At 39.5% G+C, this 22,128-nt stretch overlaps 1 protein-coding gene across 1 annotated transcript in view; it reads left to right on the top strand.

Moving 5' to 3' along the window:
• SLC35F4 (solute carrier family 35 member F4) overlaps window positions 1-22,128 on the top strand; it is a gene marked incomplete at both ends in the record, with an annotated part of 238,701 nt that overhangs the window by 210,458 nt on the left and 6,115 nt on the right. Inside the window, 4 exons of the mRNA XM_080708177.1 lie at window positions 1,633-1,930; window positions 7,481-7,700; window positions 16,745-16,870; window positions 18,787-18,979. Coding sequence (XP_080564303.1) covers window positions 1,633-1,930; window positions 7,481-7,700; window positions 16,745-16,870; window positions 18,787-18,979 — 837 coding nt within the window. The remainder of the gene's footprint in view (window positions 1-1,632; window positions 1,931-7,480; window positions 7,701-16,744; window positions 16,871-18,786; window positions 18,980-22,128) is intronic.

Below are 22,128 nucleotides of genomic sequence, written 5' to 3'. Positions count from 1 at the left end.
CACAGATGTAGAGGAAATTTTCAGAACCATTACGAGGAGCAGGCGAGGCCTGCACACAGTTGAGGGGTCTGGCTGACCATACTTCCAGCCTCACCTCAATGTTGCTGCATCCTGAAAGTTCCTCCCTGATCGTTTTCCAGCCCAGCCCTTAACAAGCACTTCTCTGCTTTCTTTTCTCCTATCTGTCAGAGTCAGCCTTTGTTACACTATGGGATGTGTTTTCTACCTTTCCACTAGATGCGGACCTCAAGTCTTTTGTCTTGGAACTCCTGGGGCCCAACTCACTAACTGGCTCCTGGTAGAATCTCAGCAAGATTTTGTTATATAAAGAAATAAAATAAGGCCAGTTTTGCTTCTGCAATGCTAGGTCCTGAGAGTTCAGTAGAATATAAGTTTAGTATAAGACTTCGAAGTCACATAGTGATCACTGTGTTCATACTTACTTAGTTTATATTCCCAAACGAAGAATTCACTTTCTTTCCTCTCACCAAATGATTAAATCAGAAAGCCCTAGCTGAGTAAAAATTTTTAAACCAGTGGGGAAGTTGTGCCTGGCTCATTAAGCAGTAGAACAGGTTGAACTGTAGAGCCAGTAGGTTCTAAAGAGGTACTGTGAGAAGCGCCACCCATTGGCACTCATGATCTATGAACTGCAGCACTTTCTTCAGCGTAGGCCTTCAGGCAGGTGCCTGTATGAGAATCTCAGACAATCCTGCCTCCCTTCCCCGCGATTCTACCAGCTGAGATCTCAGCTCTAGGACTCAGGGCAACTTCTGCTCCTGATCCACTTCCAGATAGGTGCATGTATTCATCATGTTGAACTCATTTTCTCTATCAGAGGAGAAGACCTTTATGACTGCCAATTTCAAAGAGCTTTGGTGATTTTAATGTGAAAAGTGCTATTAAATTTTCTTAGTAAATGTAAAAATATTAAGCAAAGCCTATTGTGTTCCCAGAAACACATTAACTAGTCATTTGCTATGAGGTGAGAAATGACTTTGTGTAGTCAGGACTTGTTCTGTTCTCAGGACACATTACTTCTCAGTTTCATAGTCATCTTTGCTGCGATTGTAAAAATATCCCAGTGGAATGTAAAAACAAATATTTATTTCTCACTCATTTTTCATGTTGGTGGATACAGGGCCTCTCTGGCTGAGATCTGCTCACTCCCCCACACAGACTGAAAGGACAGCTTCTATTTAAGATTTTTCATTTTAGTGACAGAAGCGAAGAGCAAGAGAGCTGGCGGGGCCTCTCAGAGATTCTGCCGGGAAGTGGCAAGCCCCTCATCTGCTCAGGTTGGACTGGATAAAGCAGCTCACAAGGCCAAGGCCAAAGTCTTTGAAAGCTGAAAGGTGGAGTGTGCTTACAAGGAAGGGGGCAGGGTGTGCAGGAGAACAGCACAGCATCCATCATGGCCATGAGCATCCTCATGTGCTAGGTGGGCCTTGATCCATACTATACCTTTCGGGGCAGAGATTACAGATAGAAAATGAGCTGGGGTTACCAGTCTTTTCTAATGATAGTAGAAAAGAGAAAAATTCGTGGTTGCATCTATCTTTTAAAAGAACCTGATGCATTGCTGTTTTATGACCTGATTTCCACACATTTGTATTCCTTTCCTGTTTTCAGGGGACGATGGGACACAGACTCATTCTGAGAACAGTAGCCAAGAAAACAGAATCAAGTCTCGCTGCCTGTCTTGCACGTCCGTGGTTCTGAAGGCTGTCTGGGGACTCTTGATCATCTTGTCAGTGTCATCATCTTGGGTTGGAACCACACAGATTGTAAAAATTACTTATAAGAACTTCTACTGTCCATTTTTCATGACATGGTTTTCAACAAACTGGAACATTATGTTTTTCCCTGTCTATTACTCTGGGCATCTGGCCACTGCTCAAGAAAAGCAATCTCCAATGAAAAAATTCAGGTAAGTTTCACATTAAATGGGCAATAGGAAATGTTAGAAAATCATTTTATGTAAATATAGGTATTTTCATCTCTTTGGAATATAAATTGAACTCACTTGGGAAGTACGGAGAAGCAGAATCTAAGGTTGGTAATGAATACAAGAAAACAGTCCTCCCCCCCCTTTTTTTTCAGTTCTAGGGATAGAACCCAGGGGCATTCTACCTCTGAACTATACCCCCAGACCTATTTTATATTCTTTATTTTGAAACAGAGTCTCACTAAGTTGCAGAGGGCCTCAGTAAGTAGCTGAAGCTGCCCATGAACCCACGATCCTCCTGTCTCAGCCTCTCAAGTACTAGGATAAATGTGCACTACCACACCCAGCAGCAGTCCTTTTTAATTAAAAAAAAAAAAATATATATATATATATATATATATATATATATATATATATATATATATATATGTCTACAACATGCCAGGTACTGTGCTGGTGCCTTGGTGTATCTTATCTTATTTAATCCTTAGTGATAGTAACACAATTCACTGTATAAGATGATTTTATTATTTCCACTTCAACAACACAGGAAATAGATTCAGAAAGTTTAGACGATTTATCCAAGGTCAAACAGTTATAAATAAAAGAACCCAATTTAAATCCAAATCTATTTACCTCTGAAAGTCATATTATAAAAGAACATCCCAGTGTCTCAAGTCCAGGAGAAAAAAACAGATCCTTGTTTATAAGATTAACAGTCACAAAACATTTGCTCACTGTTTCTCACACCCTGATACCTGAGCAGCTGAAATAACCTGGTTTCATGCAGTGAGAAGTTTGACCCCGGGAATCTTTAAGAGACACCATTCTTTGCAGGCTAGGAACACAGGGGGTCTTGTCTCTTTGTCTGTTGGCCAAGCTCAGGGGCAGCTGGGCTTTTGTGGTAGTCCTGCGGTTTTAGTGGCTGCTTCCTGCTGAGCCTGGCTTCTGCAGCCCCCTTGTGAAGCTCAGGAAATTGACAGGACTAAGGCCGTGCAGCCTTGCACAGCGCTCCAGGAAGGTAAAATCAGCATTTGAGTCAAAGTTCTTTTGCTAGTGAACAGTTTCTTGAAAAGGAAAATCCCAGAGGTAAGGAATAATGTCCACAACAGTCCTTCTCATCACTAAGAGGAAACGGGGAGCTGAGAGGAGAGCAGAGGGGAGAACGACAGCCTGTGGGTCTTCAGCGGAATGAGGATCAATTTGTCTTGCAGGAGCCAAAATAATCTTTCAAAGAAAGGTTAACAAAAAACTAACAAAAAAGAAGGAATGGCTGTTATAATTGGTGCATTAAAGGACTGTTCTTAAAACCTCAACATACTGTTTTGGGTCTATCTCTGACTTCCATTTCCAGTCACCCAGTTAGAAGTGCCTGGGAATACTGAGTCCTGCTGTGAGTTGACTTTTTAGGTTGTGTCTCTGAAAACACAATTATAACTAAAAAACAGAAATTGAAATTGTCTGCTTTGGATGAAAGAATAAGGCCCATGTCTGTTGGGGCTAAAATTATCCATTTGAAAATAGCTGTGTTTACCAGATAGTATGTGTGTTTTACCTGAATGTCCCTGTGGTTTAGACACGTAGTCCCTATGGTTGTTGTTGATAAAAAAAAAAAACAACAAAACGTGGTGAAAGGAACAGATTCTCAAGTACACTTTGAAGCAAGCCAAGCTGTTTTATCTCAGATCACACATTTTACAAAAGGCTGCTGCTGATAGAAATGTTGGTTTGGGAATGAGCTTCATCTCCACCCCATCTCTCATGTCCAGCTAATTCTACACTTTACAAAATTCGTGATTTGACAAGATACCTCCACCTGTTCATGCAGGCAGAATGAGTTTGGCCTTTCTGAAATCAAATCAAAGAGCTTTTATTGCCAAGCACAGAACACTGTCTTTGAAAGGATCGGTCTCTAGTGAGAACAATAGGAGAGGTAAACATTGTCAGAAAATTCTTAGATCCTTGATCTATCTTCCCTGCAGACTCATTAACACCATCTGCCAAGAAGGCACGCACTCCCCAGAGCTCCCCTGGCTGAACAAGGGGGAAAGAGAGTTAGTGTGTAAGACTGGAAGCAGAATTTGTTCCACAGCACCAGTACTTTTTACTCTTTTTCTCCTGAATGGTATGAAAGCAATTCCAGTTTTTTCTTATCACTAACACGAAAAGAATATTCAATGAAGTATTAAGTATAGGTGGTAAATGTCCTTTTGGAAGTCACTTTTAATGATCAAATTATTTCAATTATATACTACCAGACTGCATTTGTCTCAGGTGAATTTTAAATTTAGAAAGAAGAGATTATGTACCATAATTTTGTTTTGTTTTGTGTAATACCAGGAATTGAACCCAGGACCATGTTACTCCCAAGCTACACTCCTAGGTATTATTTATTTATTTGTTTGTTTATTTATTTTGAAACAAGAGTTTTACCAAGTTGCTGAAACTAACCCCAAACCTGCAATCCTCCTCTCTCACTCCCAAGTAGTGGAATTACACCCATGCCCCACCACACCAAGCTACCTAGTAGTTTTAATAGTTTTAACAAAGATGTTTTCTTAGGGAAAGAAATCTAGAAAGAATGAATCAGAGTCAAAGATACATTAGTCTCTGTCAGGCATCTATGAAATGTGCTTAAGGTACTATCTCATATACAGAAAGGGTTTAACAATTAGTAGCTGCTGTTATAGTGATGAGTATAATTAACTTATTAATGCCCCACAACTTCTAAGCTTCATCCCAAGCTTTACCACCAGCCAGAGCCTCTTATCCAGAAATTCTGATTTTATCATTCCCAAAGAGACACACTGTTAATTACTTCTCCATACAAATCTATTGTTTTTTTCTTTACCATTAACATTTCTTAGTGCTTATTGTTTGCACAGTATATGATTTTACATAGGTCAGCTGGCATTTGGATAGAGTAAGTAGTTTTATTATTTATTTATTTATTTATGGTGGTACTGGGGGTGGAATCTAGAGGCTTTCTACTTCTGTGCTATACTCCCATTTTTATATTTTATTTGGAAACAGGTCTCACTAAGTTGCTGAGAGCCTCACTCACTAAGTAGCTGAGGCTGGCTTCGAAACTGTGTGACCCTCCCGTCTCAGCCTCCCAAAAGCCGGGATTACAAGATGTGCACCACCACGCCCGGCTAGAGAGTAGTTTTAATTTCTGCAACAGTAGTGACAAACAGGGAGAAGATTGGCAGTGAGAGGCAATGGAAACAGAAAGGAGAACAATGAAATACAGACCACTTCAGGGACAGGACCAGCCAGGTGGGGACAGTTTCCTCCTGGCAGCAGCATCTCACCAGCCATGTTGCCTGTGGGCCTCTCCCACTAGGTCTTTATGTGGTCTTCCCTGAGAAACTAGAATGTTCCCTCAACTGTGTCCTGTGTCTCTTCTGGAGAGCATTTGACCCAGCATGATGATGAACACTAGGGAGGAACCATCGCTGTCTAGAGACAGTGATAACAAAAAGCAATCCTTTAATCAGAAATGAGTTTTGAGCCAAGCGTGGTGGTGCATGTTTGTAATCCCAGTACGTGGGAGCTGAGATAGGAGAGTCGCGGGTTCGCAGACAGCCTCAGCTACTTACTGAGGCACTCCCCAACTTAGTGAGACCCTGTTTCAAAATAAAGAATAAAAAATAGCTGGGGGTGTAGCTCAAAGGTAGAATGCCTGTGGGTTCCATCCCCAGTACTGGAAAATAAGAAAAGAAATGGGGTTTGCTCTGGTTCTTGGTAAATGTGTACTTTAAAAACCATTCAGTGGTTGTGGATGACAGCAAAAACCTACAACTCACAACTCCAGCTCTATACAACAGCTGTCTCTTGGAGCACATCTTTTGTAAATACAGAAAATGAACCTTGCACTCAGGACAGCTTAGGCACACTGTCGCTTTTTCCATGTGTAATGCCGCTTCAGGATAACCCAATGGCTGTAGTGTTTCAGAGAGGCCATTCATTTTCTTGTGTGTATGAGTGCAGGTAATTTCTGTTTACTTTAGAGAAAGCTTTGCCTTGGGGTTATGTAATCCCATCCTTAACTTCATGTCTCTGCCAAATTAAAATTTATCTTTGGGCAATCTTGTTTTCATTTTATGAAAACTCTTCCTAATTGGTTGTATCCCACATGAAAGTAAAACCACAATATAAAGTTCTAGTTCTAAATGTGCAATATGCATTTTTAACCTTCCTGGAATTGCTGACCTATAACTCACAGCTTGAAAGCATCACTTACTGTGAGACTTGCTATTTAAGTCAATGTTCCCTGTGCATAGAACCTTTATCCCTCTCTCACTCCTGTGGGGTCAGCTACTTCATACATGTGAGGCAAACTGATCAGAAATTATGCTGGTTTTCAATTCGTTCAAAATAACATATCTCTTCAGTAAAAGCTGGAAGAGAACCTGGTACCAGTACTAACCAGAGCAACGTAAATATAATTCATTTAATATTAATCAAATATTAATAATGTGTGGCTTTGAACAAAATATTTTGACTGCTCTTGGAAATAGAATGCCTTGCACATGACAGTTACCCAGTAAATGCTTGAATGTTCATGAACAGCTGAGTGAAAAATATGAAAGCTAAATTCTCTTGGTAGCAAGTCTGTTTTCAGTCTTGTAGGCAGGGCAATTGTAGCACTTCCAGTATTGCCTGTGTGTATCACTATAGTGTGAACATTTTGATTAAAATGGCCCCTTGGGCTAAATAGCCAATTTAATCAGAAATCAAACAAATTAAAGATTTAATTGAAGTGACTATTTTCATACACTACATCCAGATGATTCATCCAAAATGGTCAGTGCTTGCATGTAAGTACAACCTGAATTTCATACTAGTTTTCACTATATTTAGGGTTATTACAGAGGCTTTCTTCATGTTTCTTCTTTAAAACGCTGGCAGGAGGGTTGGGGATGTAGCTCAGTGCAGAGTGCTTGCCTGACATGCAAAACACTCTGAGTTTGATCTCCAACATCATCAAAAAAATTTTTTTTAATTTGGCAGGAAAGGAAATTAGTCAATGAGGCATATTTATTAGAAAGAGGCACAGTCTAGAGGATAACAAAATCCCAGTATCTGTGTGATCTCACAGACTTGAGAGGGCCCCTGTTCCGTGGGATTCTGTGAGTTGTCTGTATCCTGTTCACACAGCAGCTGCAATCTTGACCCTATCAGACTGGCCTACTAGAAAGACTCTTCAACCTCTTTCAATAGTGATTTCAGTGTCTACTTGTTTCTGTATTTCTCCAGACTTCTCTGAGACCATCAGAAACAGCAGAACAGCAACCCTGGCAATCTCGAGAGAATGTGTGGATAGAGGACTTAGGTCTGTGCTAGGGAGAAGTGGGCTTTTTTCCAAGGATCTGTACACTCCCCAGATCTTGTAGGGGCAGAAATGGGTTCAGTATGATGCAGAGATGAATGACTGTTTCTAGTGTGTATGTTCTTGCTTGTGAAGAGTCATCCAGACAAGATGGGTCATCATTACCACCTGTGTATTAATCTCTTTTTCTTTTGTAGAGAATGCAGCCGGATTTTTGGTGAAGATGGCCTGACATTGAAGCTCTTTCTTAAAAGAACTGCTCCCTTTTCTATTTTATGGACTTTGACAAATTACCTGTATTTACTGGCTTTAAAGAAGCTGACGGCCACGGACGTCTCTGCTCTGTTCTGTTGCAACAAAGCCTTTGTCTTCTTGCTGTCGTGGATTGTGCTGAAAGACAGGTTCATGGGAGTGAGGGTAATAACATGCTAAATTCAATGCACGATGCCCCCCTTGATCATAAATCTGGGCATCAGGAGAGCTGCTTTGTTTCATGAAGTTTCTATAAAACTTTTCCCACTGCTTCTGAGTACCAAATGAAATTTGAAGATGTATTAGGAAGCCCCGGCAGTAACAGCATCACGAAAAGATAAAGGGATCCTTCTTCTGAGGAGTCAGCTGATTGCAACAGGAGGTCTAAAGCAGTTCTATTTTTAGAATTAATATTTGGATTGATTCCTCTGTCCTCAGGAAAGAAGGGTCAAAGAAAATTAGCCTAAGTAAAGATTATGATTTTCATTTTCTAATCAACATATTTTTGGGACAACCCAGTCATACCCCCACCTAGATGGATTTAATTAATATTGGTGTAAGTAGATAAGACTAACAAACAGTAATTAAAGTCACTAGTAATGGCACAATGCTGTTAAGAGTGACTGTATATCTAGGGTGACTAATCTAGAAATGGAACTAAAAGCAACAACTTGTACTTTGGGGTAGAAATCCTTAACTGAACTGTGTTAAACGTACACCAACCACTTCAGTTCTGAGTTTATCCTTTTCAGTAGTAACATGGATTTTAAAAAATATTTTTGTATGCTTGTTCTATGTTAGAAATAGATCCCTTGGAAACTATACAGTTTTCAGTAGCCAGATCTTATTCAGATCGTCTGGCATGCCGCCATGATGAAAATATCTAGACAACAATTTTTTAGAAGGAGGTCCAAATGAATAGCCTTTCCGCAGAGTGTCAACATTATACAACTTATTCTCCTCTAAAAGAGATGTCCAAGATTGGATTTGAAACATAGTTTGCTATCCAAATACTCTTGTTGTTGGCAATGATTCAAAGGTTCTTGTCACTTGTTGAATGTCGAAATTTTATGTCTATATTAAAAAGAGAATTTATCATGTCCCCTAACTCAGAAAGCTTTCTTTTAAAATAGCCAATTGAGAGCCAGGCTCAGTGGCATGTGCCTGTACTCTCTGTTGCTCAGGAAGCTAAGGGAGGAAGATCACTTGAGCCTAGGAGGTCAGTGCCTGCCTAGACAACATAAAAAGACTATCACTTTTTAAAAATGGCAGTTGGAAAATTCTGATTGTATCTTAGGAAATGCTGCTCAGAAATCCAGAACTGAAGATTGACATGATCAATAATAATAGACAGTTTATTAAAACTGTGAGTTACTTTTTGAAGCCATTAGCACATACCACCACAGATCATACCACATACTCCACTAGCTAACCTTTGATCTAATACCCAAAGGACTCAGCATCATGTATTTATACCTGGAGTACTGGTGGTGACTGTCTAACTATCAGGAACCTTGACAAGTCCTTGAGAGCAGGGACTTCTCCTATGTTGTCCACTGCTCAATTCAGGATAGGCTACTTACTTATTTTGGGGGTTCAGTGCAAAATCAAAATACAAGGCCCTTTTTTTTTGAAAATTATTAATAGTTTCAAGATGGCATAAAAGTAAACTAGGAACCTTCTTATCACAGAACCCCATACATATGCTGGGCCACATATTCATAAAGCCAGGCTGGCTCCTATTTACAACATCTAGAATAATGCAGGGCAGAAAGTAAGAACTCAATCAATATTTGAGGATATATCAAACCTCCTTCCTATGAAATCTTCTCTTCATCATCACCATGAGGAATAGAGGATCTTTTTAAAAAAAGAGGATAAGAGAGAAGATTTGGGAGCTTTTTACTCATTCAGTGACATCAGTATCAAAAGTAGATCATAACATTAGATTTACCAGTGAGAAAAACAATTATAGTGGAGTGAATGAATGCACTTAATGATGAACTTTGCTGATGTAAGAGGTTACCTCCGAAAAAGCACTATGTTTATTTGGGATATTTCAAAGAAAAGCAAAACAGCTGTGTAAGATACATTTAAATCAAGAATTTAAGAAATCTGCCTAGAGGTTACTAACTGCCACAATTTTAAATTTTTCGCATGCAGTGGTTTGAATGGTGACTCCTAAATGGGTCTTTCTATGTCCTAATTTCCCCAACCTGGGATTATGACCTTATTTGAAAAAGGGGTCTTTGTAAATGTCATTAACTTAAGAATCTTAAAAAGAGATCATCCCAAATGATCTGTGGGGCCCTACATCCAATAATGAGTGTCATTATGAGAGACTCACACAGGGAAGACACATAGAAGAAGAGGCAGCCATGTGACCACTGAGACAGAGGTTGAGTGATGTGGCCCCAAGTCAGGAACGCCAGGGAAGCCACCAGAACCTGGAGGATGCAAGGAATGGACCTTTACCTGGAGACCATTTAGGGAATGTGGTCCTGAATTTCTGGTCTCTCCACTACTGTGAGAAAAGCAATTTCTTTTATTTTAAGTCACCAAGTTTATGATAATTTTTTTCCAGCAGGCACAGGAAACTATCCCAGCCTCAGCAAGGAATAAGACCTGATAGAATCAATGTTAAGTAGCCAATAAGTATTTGTGAATAAATATATACACAAATAAAGGCATCATTGAGGGAAAAACAGTAAGCATTAGTGTCAGGCATGCTGGCAGACATCAGATATCTTTCCTTTTAAATGACAGAGGGTAGCCGGGCATGGTGGTGCACGCTTGTAATCCCCAAGGCGGAGACAGGAGGATTGTGCAGGTTTGAAGCCAGCTGCACTGGCTTAAGAGACCCTGTTTCCAAATAAAAAAAGTATAAAAAGTATAAAATAGGATTGGGAGTGTAGCCCAGAGGTAGAAGGGCTTCCAGGAACCCCAGTACCACCAAAAAAACAAACAAACAAACAAACAAACAAACAAAAAAACGACAGAGGATGCTTTAGTCTCACAGTGAGACATTAAGAAGTGTTTAATGCCATGCTCCAGAGGAATGTCAAAGTGTGATCTGAATTATGCCCATAATCAGGCCATGGAATATGAGCATCACCAAAACATATTCAGCATTCTGCCTTTTGACAGTCTCAGCAATTCTTTTCCTCCTGAGACATACAGAGAACATATATAATTAGATCATTTGAGAAATTAAAGGCGGGGAGTACAGCACTGACAACATAAACGTGGCTCTTATTGCCTGTCTCTATACATAATCTAAAGTTCCTCCAGATGTCACACCACTGGATTCCTCTTTAAAAGAAACAGTTACAGGGGTGCTTTAAAGTTATCAAGTAAAAACGTTTCTTTCTGGCACATACTAAAGCTTCAGGAGTTCAAAAACAGATGGTTATTGGATTGTAATTCTCATTTGCTTGGCCCCATGAATGATTATATTTAATATGAAAAGGTATGACCTTCCTTAGTTCTATTTTAATGTCAAAATAATTTCATGGACACAAAAAAGAATGTTTTAAGTTGCAGTATCAGCAAATACGAGTTTATCTGGACCACCAGTGAGCAATACTCATATAAAATGAATTATGTATTATGAATAGCTTGTTAATATTTTACTTCTTTGGGCTAGTGATTAAATCAAATCTGAAAAGGCAATCTCTTGTATATTATTTTTCTATTATAAAGTCATTTCTACCAATTTTGGTAATCTTTGGTGTGTTCAAAATCTCTTATGAGCAGTTGCTTGCTGCTAATTTACAATCATCCTGTGTAAGTTAGTAAACTTTTTTAATAGATCACATTCTTTCAAATAATTGCCAAAATGTTGGAAGACAATAATCCAGCTCTTTAGTTTTGAATGTGAATGTTTTGTTTATTCCTAAGAGAAATGAGTAACTAGTTGAGTGTTTTCTTCTATGATGTTGAGGTCTATTGACTCAAAAACAAACAAAAACTAGATGTCAGACTAGAAAGTTGGAAACCTTTCTTTCAGATCGTTCTCCTCCCTTGTACTTTGTATTATTACATCAATAGTTTTCATTTTCAAGTTTTCTTGAAAATATGGAGAAAATTGGTGGCTGGAGAATGACTCCAACTTTCTTAACAGATATAAGTGAATTGGTATCCTTTAGCTTGGTATGTGGGTCCCTAAGGAGTTAACTTCCCAAACTGTGACCGTTTTGGAGTCTTTCTCTGATCTGTCCAAGACTGACTGGAGTATGTCCATGAAACTGAATATTTCATTGCCTAACTTACACATTAAATTCAAATCGCCTCCTCTAGGGTGATCTGAAATAGGACACTGGAGCTGAGCAGCTACTCATTTGTGCTGACATTGCATGCTAAGATTCAAGATGACCTTTGGTTTCCATCTGGCCTTTGTACAGTACAGATTTCTTTATCCAGAGCCTTTATGCCTCCTGGGAGAAAGTGAAGGATGGACAGTGGGAGTTCCCTTCTCATCCTCACTTTGGTAGAACACTGAACAGACTCAAGAAGGGAGGAAGCTAGTCAGTGACAGCCCTCAAATTTTATGTCCACAAGGAATCTATCAACTCTTTACAAGGTGCAGTCAATGTGTCCACCCTCTACAATATCCTTCAGGCTTTCCTAGTGGGATTTTTATTTTCTTTTTGCTATCCAGATCTCCTTTTATTCATATAAGATTAGATATGGAGGAGTGAGTAGTTCTGCAGCCCAGAGTCCCTTGAGTTTACCAATGTCCCCTGCACAGCAATTGAGTGGTTATAGTGTTATTGAGGGGTTATATTCCCCACTTCTTTTGTTTCTCATACTTCAACTCTTGTTCAATTTAGTTGGATCTCAGTAAGAGATAGTTCTTCACAGAACCTTAAATATAACACATGCAGAAGTTTGAGGAGCCTTTATAGCCACAGTTCCTTGGAAATGGATTTATCTAAATCTGCTCATAGGAGGAAGGATGATCATCAGTGTAACTCCCACTGGCCAGGTCATTAGTGAGTGTCTCAATCTCAACTGCTGACCTGCAGCCTTGAACTTGAGTAGTCACCACCAGCAGTGTAGCTTGAGACCTGCGTTTTAGGGACTGCTATTGACTTTGGGATTCAAGGCTTTCCTTGGGAACCAGTGAAGCTCCTCCATGCTCACCAAACTTCAAAAATCAGAAGGAGCCTCAAGGCAAAGTAAGAAAACATGTTTAGGTTACACTTATATAGACCACTAAGATCCTCAAAGAAACGCTGTAGGAAGAGAATTGAAATGAAGGTTCATTTCAATGCCTTTATCCCTAAAAAGGCTAGCGCTGAGTGTTGCCCATCTGCGAATGAGAAACACAGATAATGGGAAGGAGCTTGTAAATGCTCATGGAGATGTAAAGAAGAATCAGACCTTTGTGGATTTTGACAGACTCAATATGAAAACAAAATCAAAAACAAAAACAAAAAAACCCCAAAGACATGAGAAAATTAAACAGCCCAAAGCCAGGTACTTTTCTAGCCTTTATCTGTAAATCAATCCAATGCTTTGAAAAGTAGAAGAAATCATACAAGGCCACGGGTGGTGTTTAGCACAGTGACATAGCCAAATATCTCTTTGGTCTTTAGGGACAGGTTCAAATATCCTCATAGTCTTCCTCTGATTGGCTTTGAAAATTGAGGCAAAAGGACTCTGAGTGGCTGAGCCTACAGAGAAGGTAGCTGGCTCAGGTCATATTGCTCCATTGGCATCCTGGGAAAACGGGCTCTATAGATCCCTTTTTGAGGTGTTCAGCCAAGCTGGGCACAGCAGGATGAGCAGGGACAGACAGGTTTAGGGTATTAAACATGGAGGCATTGCCAGTTTTATCGTCACTGCCATCATTATTGTTCTTATTCAAAGTAGAATAAGATAATGATAATGGTGGTCTTTCCATCTTATTTGGTTGAGAGGCTGGAACTGAACAGGTTGTCGGGAGAGCCACATTTTTCAGAAGCCAAGCAGATAGCACCACTAGCAGGTGCCTTTTCAGCAAGAGAGCTCTCCATAGGGTCCTAAAAATCCCAGAAGCATTCCCATGGTGGTGGTCATGTGAATGCACATACCAGTGCTCTTAGCACAGTATTAAGGCTTTCCTGAAGATGCATTTCTGGTGTGCTCAGCACAAAAGACTCATTTCAGGTGTTTTGTGGAGATTATGTTTCAGGCTATGTCACTGTCTGATTATAAAAATACATGTGACTCAGATCTGTGCTTAGATTGTTTGTTATCTGGACATTTAAAGAGTATTACTCTCTAAAGTTAAACCAATGGTGCCAGGAACAGCCATTCTGGATTATACAAACATTTGCTCCAAACAGCCCTAGAATTCAACATTTTCCTGCATCTTCGAGATTAGCTGAGATCTATTACTTTAGGTCCAGCTGTTTGGATAGGAGATATATTAAAAAAATTTTTTTAAACATGCCATGGAAAATTTGACCTCCCAGATAGTTGTAAAGTTTAAATTAAAATGTAGCAAATAACTTCACTTATCTTTCCTTTCATCTAGGGAGCTACTATATAACCTATAAATTATTGCCTGTACCATGAAGAAAGGTTTTTCCAACATCTCAAATATTCAGATTTTCATGCTTTCAGAACTTAACCAACAGCATTGCCTGGCCCCCTAAAGTGAAAAATGCTTCTCTCCATGAAATCAATTGAAAGAGACACTGCTGTAATTGATATGTCAATTTAAATAGTCCAGGAGAACATCTTCAAAGCACTTGAATGGAGCAAGTAATAGAGAAGCTTAAGAGGCTCACTATGCCTATAATTTTGAGTTGCTATAAAATTTTGTAATCTTCAGCCATATTCAATTTGTATCTTGAGAAAACTCATAATAGATGCTTTATGCATATGTATTTTTACTAATGGCTGATTCATAAAAGAAAGAGTTTCTACCTGTGGTCTTATCTGAAGATAATTATATTACATGTTTGTCACTTTCTAAAGCAGGGCTTTTGATTTTTGCTTGCTTTTTTATGGTATGTTTGATTTCACAATTCCCTAAATTCAGAGCTATATATTGCACATAGTAGCCAAATGTAAATACTAATTATCATAGAATAATTTTATAATTTAAAATATAAAACAGTATATCATGTTAAAATTCATTAGAATTGAGAGCCTGGTGTGGTGGCGCACGCTTGTTAATCCCAGCATTCGGGAGGCTGAAACCGGAGGATAGCGGTTCGCAGACAGCGGTTCAGCTACTTAGTGAGGCCCTCCACACCTTAGTGAGACCCTGTTTCAAAATACAGAACAAAAATAGGGCAGAGGATGTGGCTCGGAGATCAAATGCCCCTGGGTTCCATCCCCAGACCTGCAAAATAAATAAATAAATAAATAAATAAATAAATTCATTAGGATTAACAGTGTTCTGTTTACCATTGTCTTGAAATAATCACATGATTATTTTTTGAAGAAAATACAACTGATGGTTGGCTAAAAGAAAACAAATATTAATTCAAATTTATTTTCTTCCAAGTTCAGTCTTATGAGGGAAATCTATTTTTGCACATGAATATTTTAGACTGTGAATACTACTTAAGCATAAAAAAATTATAAAGTACAGTGTCTAATATGCCTTTTTTCCCCCCTCTGAAGTCAGATTGCCCAAAAACTGGTTGCAAATCCCTGGCTTAACTATAACTCCCCAAATCAAGGGAAATGATAACCCTCCCAGAATTTTCATGTCTTAGAAACCCCTCACCATTTTTATTTATGAGTCTGTTAGTTTTATTTGGAAATTGTCCTTGATACTTCATGGTGAGTATACTAAATTCTAGTCCCCATAATTTGAGACAGTCTAAGGAGAGTGCATACCTGGCAGCATCAGAGAATATGATACTCAGCAAGAGAAACACTTCCTATCAAGCAGCCTCCAAGATAACGTGTTATGAAGATGGTTTTTCACAGCTGACACGTCGGAGTCTATTCTCAAATCCTCCTGCTGTGTTTCATAAAGGATACTTCAGTGTGGAGCTACTCTGAAACCACCAGTGCACTTGCCCTTGGCGATCATTAACAGAGCATTGCTTTAGCAGCATCTGAATTCTGTGCCATCAAGAGCATCCTCTGCACTGGCTCAAGTCTGCAGGCACCTGTTTATATTTTGTTATAAGTAATTCATTAATAATATTCAAAAAGGCTCAAAAAATCAATTATGTGATTTTGCTATCTACAGAGAAACTTAGTTACTTGGAATACTCAGAACTGAAGTTTAACAAAATTAATCTCCACACATTTCTTAATGTGCTTAAGTTTCTTGCAAATTATCTTGCTTTTAAAGTTAGTGAGGAAATTATATACTGTCCCCTATTCCAAAGTTTTGGGTTTTTTTTTTTTTTTTTTTTTTTTTTTTTTCCTGTTTGCTGGAGCTTTAAAATGCTTTCTGGTAGAAACAATTCACGACAATTCAAGAAACAAATGCAAACCAGCATTTCACTAAGGGAGTGGACTTCTGTTCTGAATCTACAAAGGATCCTATCATCTAACAGTAAATCATTATGACCTCAGTCAAATTACTAATGTTTTGCTTTATGCAGTTAATGAATGCTCTAGCACAATTAAATAAAATTATCTTTCTGTGGTGCACCTAAAAAAGTGGAATTAATTTGCATGTAAACAAAAGGAAGAGGTGACCTCCAAATGATATTCTAAATGAGGCACAGGCTTGGCTTCGCATGTGTAAATTACTGAGATGTTAGGTATTCACGTTCTTGTTTGCCCTTAGTCTAAGTTTTTGCCTCTTAGCTTTATCCAAACATGTCTCCCTAGTCAAGTCCCAGTTATACACAGATCTTCAGAAATGTGTGTTGATCCAAAGAACTGATTAAATTTTTTGCTGAATTGCTTGAAGAAAAGGAATACAGTATATAAATGAAAGTACTTAGAAATGACTTTCTGTTAAATCCATTTCACCAATATGGATATTAATCTCTAGAAATAGAGTTAAAAATGGGACTAAAATTACTGATATTAATTAGAATATGAACAGCTTTTATAATCTATGCCTGGATATCTCATAAGCATACTGACATAATTAATCCTGACTCTTCTGACATTTAAACAGAGATGTAGATGAGTAATTAGATTGAAGAAAGCACTTGGCAACTTTTATGAAGCCTTGAACTGCTTGATTTTATGGCAGCATGGTTTCATTTTCTGTTTCCTTCCGTTCTATTTGACAGATAGTCGCAGCAATAATGGCAATCACGGGAATCGTCATGATGGCGTATGCAGACAATTTCCACGCAGATTCCATCACAGGTGTGGCGTTTGCAGTGGGCTCAGCCTCTACGTCTGCATTATATAAGGTAGGTGTGTCCCTTCCTTTGTAGTCAACGGTCACTCAGAGCTTGTATTTAAGCAATAAAGTAAGAAAGCACGATGAAAGCTTTGGTTAGAAAAATAGGTGTGCTTAAATAATAGCAAATACAATTTATTCAATTTACCAGGTGTTTGCAATATGGTGGGCACCTGCCAGAAAATTTCACCTCTGTTAACCCAACCTTCTGTGACACAGATACTTTTCTTTCCATTTCCCAGAGGAAGAAACTGAGGCATTGAAAGGTTAAGTAACTTGCCCAAAGCCATAAATCCCAGAAGGGATGGAGCCAACTCCTGAGTCTGTGCTCTATACCCCAGCTCCCCAGGTATTAAGCAGTGGTAGCAGGAATGTATTTCTTTCATTGAGCTATCTATGGTCATTATTCTAAGCTCCAAGGAGTTGTTAGAAATAATAAACCAGCTGTCACTTGGTAGCTCATCATTTGCTATCTATTGACCCCATGCTACAGTCATGCATGTCATTAGCTCTTTTCCTCTTTGAGTGATGCACTGAGTCTGCCCTCTGTACCCACCGTTCTTTCTCCACTGGAGTCCCAGCCATCCATGAAAAATCTATTCAAGGGTCATTGCACCTGACTTCGGAAGCAAAGACTCAGAGAACAGATCAAAAAGGTTATTCCCCAAAGCTCCACTTTTAAAAGCCAACTTTCTAGCTTTATCTAAAGTATTATTACTATTCTACCTCTCCTGTTGTTTCAATAAGACAACACTTTCCAAAAGGTAGAAAGTGCCCTTTGCATGCCTCCTGGAGGTTGGTTTTGATTATTCACCAAGATTTCAGGTGAGAAGGCGTGAACACTATTTCCATATTGACATTTATTGGCCCACTGATTCTGAGTGACAAATTTGATGAGTGTTCACTCATTCTCCATTAGTATCTAACTTGCTTCCCAGGAGAACCCTACCAAGATGTCGCATATGACCAGACAGTAGCACATGGTCAATTTCTCTTGATTCTTTCAAAAGAAAACATAACAAATTCGGGTGAAATTAAAGGAATAATTATAGAGAGAATTCTCCTGACCAGATTACAAAATGTATTCCTTCTGGAAAGAGTAATATTTGCTAAACTGCGTAAAATCTTGTGTGTAATATTCCGTCACAATTCTAGCAGAAATTCATATCATAGTTCATATCTCATTAATATCATAATTCTAGGCAGAAATAATCTGACCAATCTTTATTATTTCTTAGAGGATTATTAAAGTGAGCAGAGAGGTTAAGAAGCTGAGAAATATGGATGAACGTCAGAACTTGCGTCTTCTTCCAGTCTGTTCTGAGCCCGAGTCAGACATCGAGCTCCCCTTGCCGTCTTCCTCTGTTCACAGGCTTATAATCTAGAAAAAAAAAAGGTTTTAAATCCAAAGAAAAGCATAATGCTTGTGAAAACATTTTAATCTCAGAAAAAGTGCTTGGAAATCCAAGGCAGCATTATTTTTCTCCGCAACGTAATTATAGGCTCTCTGTCCAATTTAATTTTCAGTAATCTGTCAAACAAGGATGTAATGAATTTCATGCCCCAAACAAAGAGTTGATAGCATTTCAGTCCTAAAAGATTTTCCTGAGCTTCTCTGTGCTCTTATTTATCATTCACCCTGGATCCATCCGATGGCTATGCTTTATGGAATATACAGTACTCACACAATACTCAGGGCACGAGGAATTTGTTTTACAGCCACTGCTAATGCATATGAAGGATTTGGGGCACTTTAATTCTTTGTCTCAGCAGCCCAAGTAGTGCCATGGAGATGGCAAGGCAGGGAGACACGGGGAGTAAGCACTGGGCTGATTAGTTCACTGTGTAGGTCAACAGAACTCACTTTCCTGTCCCAGCAAAGGCTCCAACTATAGGACTGAAGAGGGTTTTTTTTTCCCCATTCAGGTTTTGTTCAAGATGTTTCTTGGAAGTGCCAACTTTGGTGAAGCTGCACACTTTGTCTCCACCTTGGGCTTCTTTAACTTGATCTTCATCTCCTTTACTCCAGTCATCCTATATTTCACCAAGGTGGAGCACTGGTCCTCTTTTGCAGCTCTGCCTTGGGGATGTCTCTGCGGGATGGCAGGACTGTGGCTGGGTAAGTAGCTACGGATTTTGCCTTTCACTCCTATGTCACTTCATATCTTGCATCTATCCTCTCCTTGGATTGTTCGATTATCATAGTAGGATTATTCCCTTGGGGACTTATGTGCTTTATTGCCATGTAACCAGAATAATTATAAAGAGAATTCTCCTGACCAGGTTACAGAACATATTCATTCTTGGAGGGATAGTATTTTCTAAAATGCACAAAATTATCTTTGTACCATCATTCCAGGCAGAAATAATCTCCATTCTATATTATTTGTTAGAAGATTCATAAAGTGAGCAGAAAGAAGCTAATACAGTATGATGTCACTGAATGTTTAGAAGATTCTTTGCAGGCCCTGGGCTGATTAGCTTCAGAGCTGTCCAACTGGTATACCCGCTGTGGGCCATTGTGCAGCTGGAAGCCCAGGCCACTCTGTTCAGCAGCAGTCTTATGTAGTACTCATGGGTGTACTATGTGATGTATAAATTCCATATGTGCCACGGTGTGTTGGACAGAGGTGCTCAGAGTGGTTCATTATGGCCAGGGTACCTAGCTTAGGAGAGAGGGAAGGAGGGAAGGAGATGGCATTCGAGGGAAAAGCAGCTCACAGAGGCCCCGGCCTAGAAAGCCAGGCTTTAGGCTTGGATTTAAAATCCACTTAATATTTAAGCAGGGTGGTGACAGGCTCATATCTGTATAAGCAGCTTATTGTGCTGAGCATGGAGAAAGGATTGTACTAGGAATACCTCACCAGGAAATGGGAGAAGACAGCATCAGCCCAGAAAGAGTCACTTGGAGTTTTTTGTTGGTTGGTTGGTTGGTTGGTTGGTTGGTTGGTAGCACAGGGGATTTAATCCAGGGACATTCTATCTCAAAGCTGCACTTATAGACCTTTTTAGATTAATTTTTACTTTTAAACAAGGTTTTGCTTAGTTGCTAAGGGTCTCACTAAGTTGCTGAGGATGGATTTGAACTTGAGATCCTCCTGTTTCAGCCTCCTAAGCACTGAGATTAAATCTGGAGCCTTTTAAATGTCTCTCCTCCCAGGTACCTAGAATGTGAGTCTATCTGAGGCTATGTGCTGTCACTTAATGAGAGGGGAGCCTGAGAAATAAGGAGCCTGCTCTTCTCTGGCCCAACAGTAAAAAAAAACAGTAGCAACCCAATGCCCAAGCACCTGTTTACTCAGATAAGCTTATTCTCATTCCACACACTGCACAAGGTCAGCCTCTCTGCTCCTCCACATTCACCCACTTCACTTACCCTGCAGGACTCTGCCAACTCACAACTGTCCTTCTTTACTGAGATGATAGGATTTGAAACGGTAGCAGCATGGTAGTTCCAGAGAGAAAAATATCCTGATTCCAACCAGGGTATCAACCTGGTCATTTTTTCCCACTCTAGCCAAGAACCCTCAGGAGAGGTCTTAAACAGACAGAAACACTCAAGAGAAGAATCAAGCATTAATTGTTGGTCCTTCCAGTTCTACTTTTCAAGGCCAAAACATCTATGGTTATCATCTCTCATTACCTCTGCTAAGTTGAGTAGAACTCAATAGCAGTATTTCCATAAGCCCAGAATTCCTAATTAAAACTGCCTGGATTATTTCCTGCCCCCCCAAAAAAAACATAAATGGGAATAAATAATAAGCAAAATCTCCTTGGCTCTTGCCTTACACTGTGCTCACATGGTTCTCTCCTTGCCATAGAGTAGCCCTCCACCAACCTATTCTCCTTGGCATGTGTAATAGATGCTCCTAAGCAAACCTGCTCAGACTGGGTGCCACTCACAACAGCTGGACTGAGTGCCCATTGGGATTGCAGCAGCTTCAGTGGGCCCACTCCAGAGTACTGCAGATTTGTTGTGCCTAATCTGAGTGGCGACAAATTGAAGAGATGGCCTCTCGCCTGACTGTACTACATACCCCATGGTTTTACAACCTTTAGGGTGCCTATTCTTGAGCTTTTATGTCCATCCCTCTCTTCTCCATGGATATGAGAAGTTATCTAGCTGTATCTGGTCTGAGAGACAGAGGTGAAACCCCCAGCCTGTGCTCTTAACTGCCCCCACATCTCTAACTATGGTTGTGTCCTATATTCCAAGGAGTGACTATGCCCTAAATCACGTGGTCCTTGCTTCAGTCAGAATTCTTTTTTTTTTCTTCTTCTTCTTCTTTTTTTTTTTTTTTGGTGGTACTGAGGTTCCTGGAAACCCTTCTACTTCCAGGCTATACTCCCAGACCTATTTCTATACTTTGGGAAACAGGGTATCTTAAGCCAGCATGGCTGGATTTGAACCTGCACGATCCTCCTGTCTCCGCCTCCCAAGTGCGGGGATTACAAGTGTGCGCCATCACAACTGGCTCAGTCAGCATTCTTACTGCTATACTCTAAAACATCTGACCACCATAACTTAGAAAGTAGATCTATTTGTTCACATTTCTGGAGATTTCAGGGGTTCAATTCATGTTAGGCCAGGTTAAATCTACAGAACTCAGGGAATTGTGGTGGGAAGCTTAGAGAAAGGGAAGAGGGTGCAAGGGACACACACATACACACATACAAATATATCACCCCAGAGTATACCCCCTAACACCTACCTCCTTCAGCCACACTCTTCCTGCCTACGTTACTACTCACTAAATCCATTGGTTCAGCAATGAATTTATTCACTAATGAGATTATAACCCTCATGATTCAATCATTTCACTTCTGAGCAGTTTTGCATTGTCATGCATAAGCTCTTTCAGGGGACATTTTATTTCATTTTATTTATTTTTTGGTGCTGAAGTTTGAACCTAAGAACATTCCACCTCAGACTATACTCCCAGCCCATTTTATCTGTATTTTGAAACTGGATCTCACTAGGTTGCTGAGAGTCTCACTAAATTGCTGAGGCTGTTCTCAAACCTGGGATCTTCTTGTCTCAATCTCCAAAGTACTGGGATTACAGGCATGTACCACTATGCCTTGCTATAGGAGACATTTTATATCCAAATAAAAATAAGGTGCAATGATATTCACTAAAGAGCAGTAAGCTACACCTTCCACTAATTTTATGGACCTGTCCTCTGGTTACCTATGCAGAAGTCAGATGTGAAAATAGTCTCTAGAATTCAGTGAATTACACTGAACTGACCTTGGTTTCCCCATAGG

Source organism: Muscardinus avellanarius (assembly GCF_963383645.1).
Source record: "Muscardinus avellanarius genome assembly, chromosome: 12".
Lineage (NCBI taxonomy): Eukaryota > Metazoa > Chordata > Mammalia > Rodentia > Gliridae > Muscardinus > Muscardinus avellanarius.
Note: the sequence above shows the minus strand (reverse complement) of the source record. Positions and strands in the feature narration are given on the sequence as shown.